Source organism: Zeus faber (genome assembly GCF_960531495.2).
Source record: "Zeus faber genome assembly, chromosome: 2".
Lineage (NCBI taxonomy): Eukaryota > Metazoa > Chordata > Actinopteri > Zeiformes > Zeidae > Zeus > Zeus faber.
In genome coordinates this window covers 50,333,315-50,347,364 of record NC_137189.1, presented here as the reverse complement: position 1 = coordinate 50,347,364, position 14,050 = coordinate 50,333,315, and the positions used below count along the sequence as shown (strand labels likewise).

General features: G+C 50.8%; 2 protein-coding genes across 2 annotated transcripts in view; one reads left to right on the top strand and one right to left on the bottom strand.

The window, feature by feature from the left end:
* Positions 1-1,236: 1,236 nt before the first annotated feature.
* mfsd4b (major facilitator superfamily domain containing 4B) lies at positions 1,237-7,515 on the top strand. Its single transcript, XM_080021627.1, has 4 exons — positions 1,237-1,728; positions 4,781-4,949; positions 5,635-5,751; positions 5,913-7,515. The coding sequence occupies exons 1-4, from the start codon at positions 1,435-1,437 to the stop codon at positions 7,193-7,195; spliced, it is 1,863 nt and encodes a 620-aa protein (XP_079877753.1). The 5' UTR covers positions 1,237-1,434; the 3' UTR covers positions 7,196-7,515.
* Positions 7,516-8,062: 547 nt separating this feature from the next.
* Positions 8,063-14,050, bottom strand: part of rev3l (REV3 like, DNA directed polymerase zeta catalytic subunit) — a 44,382-nt gene continuing 38,394 nt past the window's right edge. The window contains exons 26-30 of the mRNA XM_080024448.1: positions 13,274-13,411; positions 12,396-12,586; positions 11,145-11,391; positions 9,772-9,981; positions 8,063-9,007 (exon numbers count right to left, since the gene is read on the bottom strand). Of these exons, the coding sequence (XP_079880574.1) occupies positions 8,867-9,007; positions 9,772-9,981; positions 11,145-11,391; positions 12,396-12,586; positions 13,274-13,411 (927 nt within the window). The 3' untranslated portion in view covers positions 8,063-8,866. The remainder of the gene's footprint in view (positions 9,008-9,771; positions 9,982-11,144; positions 11,392-12,395; positions 12,587-13,273; positions 13,412-14,050) is intronic.

Sequence of the window (14,050 nt, the reverse complement as noted above, 5' to 3'; positions counted from 1 at the left end):
AATAAAATATATATATAAAATATATATACAGTATATATATATATATATATATATATATATGTATTTTTTTTTAAGTTGTTTGCTGTTTTGGGGGTCTGTCTCCCCCTCCATCTCCTGCCTTGTATGAACTATTTACCAGATGTTGATGAAAACCCTGATCACACATGTTGATGCCGTTCCGCTGTTTTTAATGTCGATGTTTGTGTCCAGGTTCATCCAGGACGTTCGTTTTGCTCCACGTGGACTAATCCCGCGTGGCGCTGACAGCTCCTCGTCTCCAATCATTTCTGCCTAAATGTGCCTTGATGGCTGTGACTTCACCTCCTTGTTGTTCATGCGTTGGGACGCCCGGCCGACACCCGGCCGACGCACACGCCCAAAATATATCAACCAACAAATAAAAACACATTGGTTTGTCAGCTGTGTTTTCTGTGATCTGCCCCAAAAAGCACAAGTTTGTGGTTTTAAAAGACCAACTAGGATACTATTATGATATAGTTTGTTATATTGTTTTAGTAAGTTACTATTTCATTCCATGAAATGCTTTTGGTGAACGCGTCACTTCAGGACAGCGTCATTTACTTCACTTTTGGGCCTCGGTGGCATATGACCTACTGTCACGGTTGCCGTGGTAACCAACATAGAATACCCCCTGTACTCTAGGCAAATAATTAAACGTGAATTTTTTCCTTTTTGAATGAAGCGCAACATATATAAATGATATATATATTTTGGCAGTTGACAATATTTTTTGACCAACTTTTAATCTTTTGATTGACTCGTAATTACCGAGCATGTCACCGCTGTGACGTCGTTTCCCATAAATGCTGCGTTCAAGTTAAACTCGGAAATAGGGACTCCCTGCTCAGCGCTTAACGTGTAATCGTACTTTCCGCAGCATCTGCACAGGAGCTCACGCTACAGACTAATTAGGTCAAAATTAGACGTGTTTTCAAAAGAGAAAATCGTTATAAAGGGAATTGTGGTCATCGTTGACAGCGTGTGCAGTCGCGTCACTGTGACGTCTTGTCACTGTGACGTCAGGTCTGTTATCTCGGCACACCCCGAATATCCGACTTGGAATTCCAGTCCGATCGTTCCTTTGCACGTTTCCCAACTGGAACGTTGGGTTTGTCCGAGTTCCGGGAGCTCCCGGAAGGCACCCGCGGCGGCGTCCTCTCCGGGCACCGGGGGGCGCTGTTGCCGTGGTGACGCACCCATCATGGCCGACTTCCTGGTTACCGTGAGCGCCGTGTCAGCCCAGCCCGCCGCGCCGCACGGACACCTGCCGCCCGCATCACCGCCCCGCAACGTCTGCGTCTGAACCCGGGGAGCGAGACGCGGGACGAACGCCGTATCCAAAGCGGACGCCATCTTCCTCCTCCTGCTCCTGCTCCTCCTGCTCCTCCATACTTCCCTCTCCGTCAGGTAGCGATGGCGGCTCCCGCCAGAGACGCCGCCGTCAAGAAGAAGCATGTCCGCTTCGCCCGCATGGAGGACGAGGCGGAGCTGGAGAAGCAGGAGGAAGAGGAGGAGGAGGAGGAGGAGGAGGACACCCTGTTCGACCGCAGGAAGGACGCGGGGCGCGGGCTGAGGAGCGCCCTGAAGGCCGGCAGGAGGAGCAGGAAGCCCGGGCTGGACGGGGTGGAGGTGCACGGTGCGTGGCGCGGTGCCGCCTGCGGCAGGTGGATGGTGACGCTGGCGCTGTGCGCCTCCTTCCTGGGGCTGGTGAGTGGAGACGTGCGGTCCGTCCGCCGGGTGGGTCGGGTGCGGGTGGACCAGGGTGTCTGTGTCGGTCCTCACTCTGCATGTTTTATATATCACACACACACAGTATGTCCTCACTGTGCTGGTCTACATCCACTGTGTCGTAGTGTTTGATGTGTTGTAACTCGGTGTTGACTGTAGCACTGATGACCTCCAGCCTGGTACTGATGAGGTGCTCAGACGCTCCTTGCAGCTTCCAGTGTCTCTGTGTTTGACTTCCTGCTTGGCTCACGTGTCTTGAGTGACTGGGACGTAGACCGGTGACGTCAACACAGAGATGCACCTTGTGTTTAAACTGTTTCCTTTCCGTCCAATGCAGTTAAAGGTCCATTCAGCTCCAGGAAGTAGCCTGGCACCACCCTGTTGTCATAGGATTTGCATTGTTGTAAAACCTGCTCCATCACCTGGAGACGAGGAGACGAGGAGCCTCCTCCGCTCCCTCCGCTCTTCCTCCTTCAGAGTGTTGGTGCTGTCAACGCTCCACCTGCTTCCTAAACACACAGACTCAAAGTCCAGTAAACTGTCGTCATTATGGAGCTTTTACGGGACCAGCCACCACGAGGCTGAGGAGCCTGGAAAAAGACCTGAAACGCTAAAGTCGTTGTGCAATGATTTATTTCCAAACAGGGCACTTTGTCAAGGTGTCAAAATAAACAAACAGATAAAAACAGTTCAACTGGTGTAAGGGTTTTGATCAAATTTAGAGAAGAGTATTACTGAGTGTACTCTAAGTATTTGTATTTGGTATAATATATTTTTAGATTTAAGAGTCAATGATTTATTGTCATGTCAATAGAGTTGGAATGTGCTTCAGTGCAGCTTTAAAAAAACAAAAACGGTACAGACACAAATGTAAACAACAGGCCAATCAAACACATAACATACATTGTACAACAACAACAATAATAATAATAATAATAATTAATAATAGCACCTTGAAGTGCTTCCTTCATGCTGTAATTACTGTAAAGCTGCTTCAGGATACGTTCTGTTCCTGAGGTGGTTTACCTTGTCTGCCCAGCACCACCTTGTACCACCAGCACCACCTTGTACCATGGTATTATTAATGTTTAGCTCTGTTATTTTCCTTGTACCACTGGTCCTGGGCCCCGTCCTGTCGGCAGCGTCGTCACAGTTTATTATTATTATTATTTCTCCTGTTGTGCCATCTGCCAACTTGATGTTTAGCGCTGATTCGGAACGAGTCCCAGTCAGCGGTACAGTGGTACAGCGGTACATAGAGTATTGGATGTAATAGAACGCTGCCCTGGGGGACCCCGTGTTGAGAGTCGTAGTCCTAGAGGACGTGTGAGACGTGTTCAGTCTTTCTGTTTGATTCAAGGAGCTGCAGGACGACATGTGGCTCAGCGTCCTCTAGGCCTGGTATTCAAACTGAAACAGTCCAGCTCCATGTTGGAGTGGTTTCAGCAACGTCTTCATAACAACAGAGGTCAGAGCGACAGCTCTGTAGTCAGTGAGACAGCTAACGTTTGGCTTCTTTGGCACAGAAACGATAACAGTAGATTGAAAAGGCTCTGGCAGCGTACACGCAGGAGAGACGGGTAAAAACATCCAACACTGGCACCAGCACATGGTCTGTCTGTCTGTCTGTCTGTCTGAAGATGAGATAACACTTTATTAATCCCGGGGGGACTTTGAGGAATTCAAACCCTCCATAAATGAATCCATCTTACCTGGAGCAGCCTCCACCTGGTTCCGTCTGGTCTCACCCTCAACACCTCCGACCGTGCATCACCTCCCGTCTCACTCCTTTCCCTTCTCGCCGCCCGCTCAAATGAACGTCTGTCTGCTTCACAACAAGGTCCCGAGCTCAGAGTATTGATCTGATTGTTTACTTTTACTCAACAGCTTTTACTCTGAGGTTATTTCGGGCTCGTTGGAACCGAGTGATCCCCACCCGATCAATTTCTCTCCTTTGGAGACGTGTGACATGTGTTTCTGTCTCAGGACGTGGAAACAGCGTGTGCATGTGTTATATTTTCCATAAAAACTCAACTCAGCTGAGTTTCCGAGCTCAGTGCTGGAGTCACTGATCACACGTTGTCATGAGTTGGTTTGGATCAGCATGAAGCTCCTGCAGGACTCTGTCAGGGAGGGTTTTTATTTTTCTCTGACAAAATGATGACAATATTTCGATTATATTCTCTGTCTGTGTGTTGATCAAGCTGCTGGTGGATCGTTGCGCCGCTGTTTTGATCCTCGAAAGTGTTTTAAATCAACGTCAAAACGACCACGTCATCAACTCTGACCGCCGCTCCGCCCTGAAGGAGTTTTTGGGGCTTCACCTCCTCGGTGAAGCTTGGTTTGTTTGACCAGTTCAGTGTCATGTGCTTAACTTCACTTCCTACTGAGCTCCATGTGGCCCATGAGGTGTTTAAACAGAAGGTAAATGTTGAATGTTTAGAGCCTGATAAAACCTTGCGGGGCCAGGTAGTCAACAGGATTTACTGACGCCCTAGCCGGACGATATTCTCACATTATCATTTAGATTTGACCTAAAAAGTTTTTATTTTTGAAGTTTGTTCTAATATCTGACTTAAAACTTATATCATTCAAGGCGCTGCGTCTCAACGGGATTGTTATTTTTAATATGAAACCCGACGTGCTTTTAGGACGACCATGGTGATAATTCCATAACGACTTGGTCAGTGGTGTGGACGCTGGACCATGGTTACCATGGTGATGAAGAAAAGCGTGTTTCCAGCTTGGAACTACCCACCCTGCTGGGCCCCTGTAGACAGAGCACATAGACATCTTTTCTGAGAAGCTTCCCCTAATGCAGTGCAAAACAAAAGAAACCAAAGTTTGTTTAATAAAGTAGAAGACGGGTGGAGGTTCAAATAGTGGAGGAGGCTGACGTGCTGTGGCTCGTGGGTGAAGCTCATTGCGCACGTCGTCGTCTTTCATCAAAACTGCAAACAACTGGTAAAATGAAAGGATCATCAGGGACAGGTGGTGTGATGACTCTCTGCTGTCTGGTGCTTGTCTCCAGGGGATGAGCATCTCGGTTCTGGGTCCGACCTTCCAGGACCTGGCTGAGAACGTCAACAAGAACATCAGCAACATCTCCTACATCTTCGTGGGTCGCTCTGTGGGCTACATCGGAGGCTCCCTGCTGGGCGGCCTCTTGTTCGACTGCATGAGCCCCCACCTGCTGCTGGGTAAATGGCCCCGCCCCGCCCCGCCCTCCCCAGGGGTTCATTAGTGTTTGTTTACTGTGAGCCCCCTCGTGGTCGTTTTTACATAGTTTTACTGTGTTTAATGCTTTATTTTAAATGGATCAAACCTGTTGAATGTTGTTTTCCTGCTTTAAGAAAAAAAAACCTGTGGTGGCAAAAGACAAGAGGTTCATTTGGATTTGTCAGGACTGGGAGCTCTGGTCCAGAACGTGACAAAACTGATTATTTTACATAGAATTATAACTCAAGTCTCTTCCCAGCTCCTTTGTTTACATTTTGTGCCATATCATTATTTTTCACAGTAATACAAAGATGTTCATGTCAGGGAAGGAGCGGGAGCTGCTTGGAAATGAGATTTAATTGAAATGAATCCTGGAAGATGGAACATGCTCCTTGTTCCACACGTTCAATCATAAATATCATTAAAATGTTGTGTTTCGGGTGTTTATCAGCTCAGATAACTTGTGATGAGTATTCAGCATCGTTTTGATCCTTATGACTTTATTCTTTGCTCTAAATCACCTAAATTCACCCAGTCATTTAAAAAGCAATCTACAGATGTAGCGCTGATGAGAAACAACGTTGATCTTCACGTCTCGTCCTGTTGAGCTGTGATGCACCGTCCGGCGTCCTCTGTCGTCACATCCTTGTGTTGGTTCCTCCGCAGGGCTGTCCATGCTGGTGACGGCTTTGGGGATGTGTGCCATCCCGTTCTGCAAGAAAGCTCTGCTCCTCACCGCGCTCATGTCCAGCATCGGGATGTCCATGGGCGTCCTGGACACGGGTACGAACGGGCACCACCCCCGCTGCTCCGTCACTCTGGTCCCCTAAAAAGATTCAAGTTAAACTTTACAGAGAGACGAGAGCTAGAGTCCAGGTGACGCGTCTCAAAGTCCTTCTGCAGGAAGTTGAATGTAAAGCTGCTGTTCCTGCTCTTGCCACCAGGTGGGAACGTGCTGATCCTCAACACCTGGGGGGTCCAGGCGGGGCCCCACATGCAGGCGCTGCACTTCAGCTTCGCGGCGGGGGCCTTCGCCTCGCCCATCATCGCCAAGCTGCTGTTCACGTCGGACCCCGCTATTTCGCCGGTCACCAAGCCGGCGGCGGCCCCCGCCGCAACCGGGAACACCATGATCCGCTACGTGCACGGGTGGAGCGGCTCGCTGCAGTCCATGTGGGCGTACGTGGTGATCGGGGGCTTCGTCCTCCTCACCTCCCTCCTCTTCTTCGTGCTGCTCTCACGCGGCGGCCGGGCGCGGGAGCGGCCGCACCCGGCCGCCGCCCAACCGCTGGCCGCCAAACACCACGCCCTGCTCATCCTGCTGCTCTGCGTCTTCTTCTTCTTCTACGTGGGCGCCGAGGTGGCGTACGGCTCCTTCATCTTCACCTTTGCCAAGGACTACGCCCACATGGAGCCGGCGCACGCCGCCGGTCTCAACTCGCTGTTCTGGGGGGCGTTCGCCGCCTGCCGGGGTCTCGCCATCTTCTTTGCCGCCTGCGTCTCGCCGGGCGCCATGATCCTGCTGAGCCTGGCGGGCTCCACCCTGTCCGCGCTGCTGCTCTGCCTGTTCAGCCGGCAGAAGGCGGCGCTGTGGGCCTGCACGGGGCTCTACGGCGCCTCCATGGCCACCACCTTCCCCAGCGGCATCTCGTGGGTGGAGCAGTACACGGTGGTGACGGGGCGCTCGGCGGCACTCTTTGTCGTGGGCGCGGCGCTGGGGGAGATGGTTCTGCCGGCGCTGCTGGGCTTCCTGCTCGGGCGCGTCCAGGAGCGCCCGCTGCTCATGTACGTGGCGCTGCTCACCGCCGTCATCACCTCCATCCTCTTCCCGCTCATGTACCGGCTGGCCACCGTCCCCGCCGGCCACGGCGGGAAACCCCGCGGGAAGCCGCGCCCCGACGGCGAAGACACGGAGTACCGGCGGGCCCTGCTGGACGCCGGCGACGAGGAGGACGAGGAGAACAACGAGGCCGACCAGTGGAACGACGCCGACTTCGAGGTGATCGAGATGGACGACGCCTCCAGCCTGGCCGGCTCCCCCGGCAAGGCCTCGTCGCCCCCCGACCTCGGGGCGCTGACGGGGCCCGGCGGCGCCTCCCCGCACGCGGCCCCCAAGCGGGTGGAACCCTCGCCGGGCGTCGTCTCCTTCTCGGACACGGCGCCTCTGATGGCCGACTCCCCCCGGCGCAAAAAGCTGCTCTCCTTGGCGCGGGAGAAGAGGGACTAGAGCCACCTGCCCTGACCTACGACCCCGAAAGAGAACTTCAGCTCTGTTGTCATTTATTTTTTTATGGGTGGATCCGCCGCGGGGCGTGGTCCTCTGAACCGCACCCAACACCCGGCGGAGTCGAACCCAAACAGACTCGCAATGAGTGAGGCGGTCGATGCCTCGGCCAATCAGAATGACTTTAAGCAGGAGCCGCTGATGGATTGTAGGACTTCCTGTTCTGTTGCGCTTCTCTTTAATGTAAATAACATTGAATATTTGATGAGCGGCGAACTGGGTTCGATCCCCAGGTGCTCGGGTTTCCAAGACACTTCAATAAACTGGAGACTATAAAAAGTGTGTGTGTGTGTTCAGAGTTGAGTTTCTAAACTGCCTTGCCGACAGGCTCTGAGGGGCTTGGTTCGATGTCCTTCCAGACGACCTGGTGGTAACCAGGGGCGTGGCCACGCTGGTGTCAGATCTCCTGCTCTTACCCGCTTTAGAAATGACACCAGCCGCTGTATTTAAAGGAGCGGTTGTTTTCGTTTTTTTCCAACCACGTCCTCCTTCGAAACATTGGTTCCCACTGTTGACGGCACAAACTCGCCGCCGCAGCCCGGCTTCCTTTCCCAAAAATCTGCTCTTTTGGCCGCACACCAACGCGAACATTAGAGACAAGAAACAGCGCGCTGCGTCAAGCCTCTGGAAAGGCGGTTGAGCGTGTTTGGGTTTAATTTCGGCCTCGTGGGCCCTGACGCTGCAGCGGCGCGAGGACGTCGCTGTGAAGGATCAACAACGTCCAAAAACAACCTGTTATAACGTGATCTGACCTCCTGTGTTGTCGTGGAGGGCGGAGTCATCAGGTTCTAAAAGAAAAATCACTTGAAATACATTGACTTTGTTTTATTATATCAATCTCAAAGCTCCACTGACACCGACGTCCATTAAAAACAACTGAGAAAACACTTTTTTTTTTTTCCTTTTTCTTTACATTTATACAGACACACTGGTGGGTGTGCGGCCGGGGGGGGGGACGCTTATAGAACGGAGTCTTTTCCTGTTTGACGACGTGATGCTTTAACATGGTGCGGGGGGGGGGGGTGCACATCTAAGGGAAATAATACTTTTTGTGATTGAAATGATCAAAATACAGTATTGCAACAGTCCCAGATGTAAAAAAAACAAAACAAAGGAACAAACTGATTCCTCCAACGTACAAAACGTCGTCCGCCCAAATCAACATCCATTCACTCCAGGTTTAAGAAGGAAAACAAACAAACAAAAATACCCCAAAACAATGACGAGCGTCTGGACGGAGCGTTGGAAGGCGTCGTAATGCACAGTGTGACGTCATATTTACAGCCTCATACATCATTTGGATTCTTTAGAAAAGGGTCAGTGGTTTGTTTCGGCTCCGCTGTAGTTTTGGTGCCAGATCGTCTTAAAAGAAACGTAGACACCCCGCCCACCCCCACCCCAAAAAGGGGACGTTCTGGACCCGCCTCCTCCGCCCGACGCTGCTGCTCCGTCAACACCGACACAAGGAAAAAAACAGACGGACAGAGCAACGCGGAGGAGGCGGCTCACGGCAACAAAGAATCACAGGACAGAGCGACACTGCCGCGTTTAAACACCACAGTGAGACAGGCGGAGTGGGGGTCGGGTGGAGGGGGGGGTCGGGCCCCCCCCCCTTCAGAACTGCTCCAGCAGCTGACGGAGGTAGGGGCCCTTGGAGAGCTGGCGTCCCACCCGGGAGAGCTTGTGGAGGACGGGGCAGTCCAGGGAGACGCAGGGGACCTGGCGCTCGGCGCCGCCGCTGCAGTTCCTGCAGATCTGGAGACACGAGGCGGAAAGGTCAGGGGTCAACCAGGAGGAGGTCTGTTCTCTGAAGGTCAAAGCTCAAATCCAGACCATAAACATTAAAAATCGAACTGGGATGTGGCCAGTGTTTATGATCAACATGGATGAAGATGGTTAATACACGTCAACAAATGATAATATCTACAGGTACCTGTTCGCTGTAGCAGTAGAAGAAATACTTTCACAGGTAAAAGTACAAATACCTCTTCAAGGTCAAAGTAGCGAAAGTAAAAGTTGTCGTCGTGACTCTTGATGAAGTATCACGTCAACATGAATCGGTTTAGTTTGAAACACCGTACGTGATGTCGCAGCGGCTCAGCCTGGATCCAATCAACCCTGATGTTCATCCCCATGAGTGACAGCACCACCTGTTATTCTCTCAGGATTTGCTTGCATTGTATTGTATTTTACAGAAAAAAAAAAAAATCAATTTTTTGCACCGATTGAAGACCGACGTCGTTTAATATACTGTATCTGTAACCTTGAAAAAAAAGTTAAAAATCAAGCGTTTTCCAAACTTTCAAGCCCCCAACACAGTGGTAGTGGCATCACTAATCTATCCCCTGTCTTTAGAAAAGTAAGACTGAAGTCAGGTGGGTTCCTGTCCAAATCAAGGTGAAATAAAAGTGAAATAAAGTTCAAATAAAGGTAAAATAAAGATGAAATAAAGATGAAATCAAGGTAAATAAAGTTTAAATGAAGTTTGAAAAGGTGAAATGAAGGCTCCGTCCTCTCACCTTCAGCAGCTGCTCGTGCTGGCTCTCCCACCACCTCATTTCCTGGCACAGCGTCACCACCACCCGCTGCGGCTCCGCCCGGCAGCGTGCGCACACGCCCAGCTGGGTGAGCTCGTCGCACACCGGGCAGTGCAGCGTGGTGAAGTACTGCGAGATGGTTCCCTTCCGCAGCACCTCCTCCCCTGCGCCCGAGCAGGACGCCTTCTGCACCTGGGGGCGGAGCGGAGACCGGTCACACCTCAGAGCCCCATTCACCATTAACGGAATAAAACCACCACCACCACCGTGCTGCTGCTGGTGGAGGTTTTGATAGGCGGCGTCTGCCGGTCGCAGAGAATTAAACATGTGACTTTTTAAGAGCATTAAGAGAAGGTTCAAGACTTATTTGAATCACCTCTCTTATTCAAAGCTGTACTGCAGCTCCGTTTGCTCCGTCAGGGTGGAGGTAAATATTACAGACGGGGTTGTGAGGAATTCCACGACTCTCCCCGCTCTCAGTACAAGGTTCAGCCGCAGGTTTTCATGACTCCATCGACCGTTTCAGGACCTGATCATTGGCGGTTCCCAGTCGTTTACTGGTTCAGAGGTAAACATGAGGCTTCGTCTTCTGAAATTATTTTATACATTATTGACACGGTATATGGACGACGCTGCGGCTCCAAGTCGGCACCGCGCCTGCACCCAGCTGCACCCAGCTGCACCGCGCCTGCAGTTCCCGTTTCCACCAGCAGGTGGAGCCTGCGTCGCACAGGACGCTGCAAAGTCTCATTAAATATTTTCTCTTTATTCCTTTGTTCTCCTTCGCTCTCAGGTCTGGACGACGCATCACCTCCATCACCTCCATCACCACCATCACCACCACAGTCCAGACACTTTTCTCGGCTAAATACTTGGTCTGAACATCTCTGAGCCTTGAGCGGCAGGAAGTCGGCTCGCAGATCAATGGTAGCAGCAGCTTAATGGGCTGTAAACTCAGGCCAGGCTTACAGGAAGTAACAATATCAACAACAACAACAATCAGTCCTCATGGTCTCGTGGTTCCATAACCATGAGACCATGAGACCATGAGACCATGGTTTGAGAGCCATTTTGAAAATGATTCAAACCGGCTCTCAAACCGCTTCTGCTGATGCCGTGTTTTGCGGGGACTGAAAAAACGCGGTGAAACTAAAGGAGGCGTCGTCGGCGTCCAGGTTCACCCTGCGTGCGGGTTGATTTTTCGGAGAAATCCAAGCACTTTCCGGCACTCCCCCGATCCTCCAGCAGCGCTGCCCCGGGCATGCAGACGGTGGGGCGGCGCCGGTTTGTTTTGATCAGGTCCTGAAAGACTAGCTAGCCCCCCACCCCCCGCCCCCGCCCCCCCGTGGCCTCACCCGCGGCAGCTCCTGGTACCAGCCGTGCACGTCCACGCCGATGAGCTGCAGCATGCGGCCCAGCGGCGGCAGGATCTGCTTGGTGATGTAGTAGGTGGCGTTGAGCCGCAGGCCGCTGTCCTGCAGCACCTCCAGCGGGCGACGCACCAGCTGGATGAGTGGCAGGCCCGGCGCCCCGTACACCACCACGTAGGGCACCCGCTCCCCCACGCGCGGCTCCAGCCGCCGGTCGTACGCCATCGTCCGCCTGCGGGGGGGGGGGGGGGGTTTGGGTCAGGGAGCGTCGGCGACATCATGGTGATGTCACAGACGTCAAAGACATTTTGCGTGGAAACAAAAGAACCGTGCTTGGAGGAGCGGCGACGCCGACGGGCGACGCCCCGCGCTCCGTCCGAAAACAGCCCCCGACAGCCACTCGAACGTCCCGAGAGACATTCAGCCTCTTTCCACATTTTTCCACACATTTTGTTTTTTGTTTGTTGATATTTGTTCTTCTGTCCGTGTGATACACCTGCTGAGCAGGACAAACGGCTGAAAGGTCAAAGTTCATCACCAAAATGTCATGAAATGCATTTTCAAACACAAGTTGCAGAAGATGCCAAAAAAGGTGGAAGCGACGAGAGGCTTTTCAGACGGTAAAACATCTTTCCTTCACCTCCTCCACCGTCACCACATGAGGGGAACGCTCACGCTCCTCGTGGACGAGCGGCGTCCGTCCGGCTTCCCTTCCCGTTAGGAGGCGGTTGCTAGGCAACAGCCTCAGGTACAGCAGAGGTGGCTCGTAGAGAATGTGCTCTGCTCGTCTCGGCGCTAATTGGATTCACAGAGCGAGCGCAGAGAGCTGTGACAGCAGGGTTCCTCCTTACAAGTGTAAATAAAACCAATAAAAAAAAAAGACGTTTATCCCTGAAAATTAATATTCTAAAAAGAAAAGTGTTTCAGCAGAAATGTTTGATTATTTTTTTTTAAATGTTGTATAAATGTAATAGACATTCGATGTATTCGAACGAATGTGTTTTTTAGGAGGAATATTCAAGCGTGATTTTTGGCCAACGGTGACATCACTACGGTCATTCGGTGACGTTTGGTTTGTTCCAAATGTTTCAGCTGAAAATGATGAACTTTAAGACACACACACACACACACACACACACACACACACACACACACACACACACACACACACACACACACACACACACACACACACACACACACACACACACACGCACACACACGCACGCACTCTACCTGCTGAGCTCCAGTGCTGGCACGCAGGCTCCAGGTCTGTAGGACCCTCTGCCTCGGTACTCTTTGGCAAAGGTCAGGTCCTGCATGCTGGCCCTGCCCTCCAGGACTTTAACACACTGCCTCTGGACGTAGTGCTTCACCTGGCTGATGTCTCTGCTCTCGAACAGCAGCTTGATGGAACGTTCCAGAATCTGCAGAGCGAGCGACGGGTCGAGAGGTTTTACCCCGAAAAGGTTGGTTCAGGAAATGAACTCGACACAATGATGAAAAGAGAAAGATGCACGATGAAGAACGTTCTAACAGCTGCTGGTTATAATATGAGCTTAACCAATGACACAGTTGGAAAAAGCTGCATGAAAAGAATAAATAATGAAAGAATATATAATGTCAGTGAAGTGTGTGAATGCATGCAGGTCATGTTCAGGAACAGAACCAACACCTCGTTCCACCATGGGCTCAAATCAAACTATTTAATATAATAATAATAATAATAATAATAATAATAGTAAAAAGTCAAAAAGTAAGAAGTCAATGTGAAGCTTGAGGTGTAAATTTACAAGCTTTCACAACTAAAGGTTGAATCTCATTCATTATTGTGATCACGAAAATCCCAATTTCCCAGAGGGAGAAGAATATCTTAATGAGTGTGATATGAATATGATTCATATCACACATGTGAGATATTAAAGATATTTAATTTCTGCTTTTTCGGAACAATGAGTCAGAAAGATAAATTAAAATACAGTCTAATGGATCAGACCCCCCCCCCGCCCCGCCCCCCCAAATAATTCCCTTCATCACAAAGAAAAAAAACACAAAATAAATAAACAAATAAACAAACAAATAAATAAAGGGGGAGGGGAGATGCCGGTGGTTACCTTGGAAACAGCGGGGCAGCCGTCTCTGCGAACCGTCTCGATTCCCTTGGCATCGAACAGCGGCGCCTTCTGCTCCAGGCTCTCGTACATGTAGCCCACGTAGCGCTTCTTGGTCTGCAGCAGGCACGGCAGGTACACCTGGAGGTTCAGGTTCAGAAGGACAAACACAGGGAGTTCAGCTCAAGTAGAATGAAGCGTGAGAGCTGGACATGCAGGTCAGGGCGTGGTCAGCTGGTGAGGGCATGTGATGGTGGAGGAAAACAACCTGATGGAGTTCACTGCAGTGCAGACTCAACCGGTTCCAACAGAACCGTGTGAACCAAACCAGGGCAGTGCTGTGTACTACTGTGTACTACTGTGTACTACTGTGTACTACTGTGTGCAAGCACAAGGTTTGCACTAGACAGTCACATTTTGAATTAATCAAATGAGGAGAACATTCCTTCTTTGTCACTTCTGCATTAAATGTGTAAAAACAGTTCATGGAAATAGAACCATCTGAAGTTTTTAACGGTCTAAACACAGACGTGTGGAGGCAGGTGAGACTCATCAACCCCTCAACAGAGGACCAAACAAGGACACGTTTTTTAATAACTGGCAGCATTTGGTAATAAACATGTGGAACGCAGTAGGTCACTTTCCACTGCACCTGGTGATAACCTGCTGCTGTACAACATCTGTGTGTTTCTATCCGTGTTTGCGAGGCTTCTGCTGAAACTTTACCAAATTAAATTAGTTTAAATTAAAATACGAGCCAAGGCCGCAACCTCGGACACA

Excerpts from the sequence above, each read along its gene's own strand:
- mfsd4b (XM_080021627.1), top strand. The coding sequence starts at position 1,435 with ATGGCGGCTCCCGCCAGAGACGCCGCCGTCAAGAAGAAGCATGTCCGC. Across the intron at positions 1,729-4,780 it reads GCGCCTCCTTCCTGGGGCTG|GGGATGAGCATCTCGGTTCT; the intron begins GTGAGTGGAGAC and ends GCTTGTCTCCAG. Across the intron at positions 5,752-5,912 it reads CATGGGCGTCCTGGACACGG|GTGGGAACGTGCTGATCCTC; the intron begins GTACGAACGGGC and ends TCTTGCCACCAG.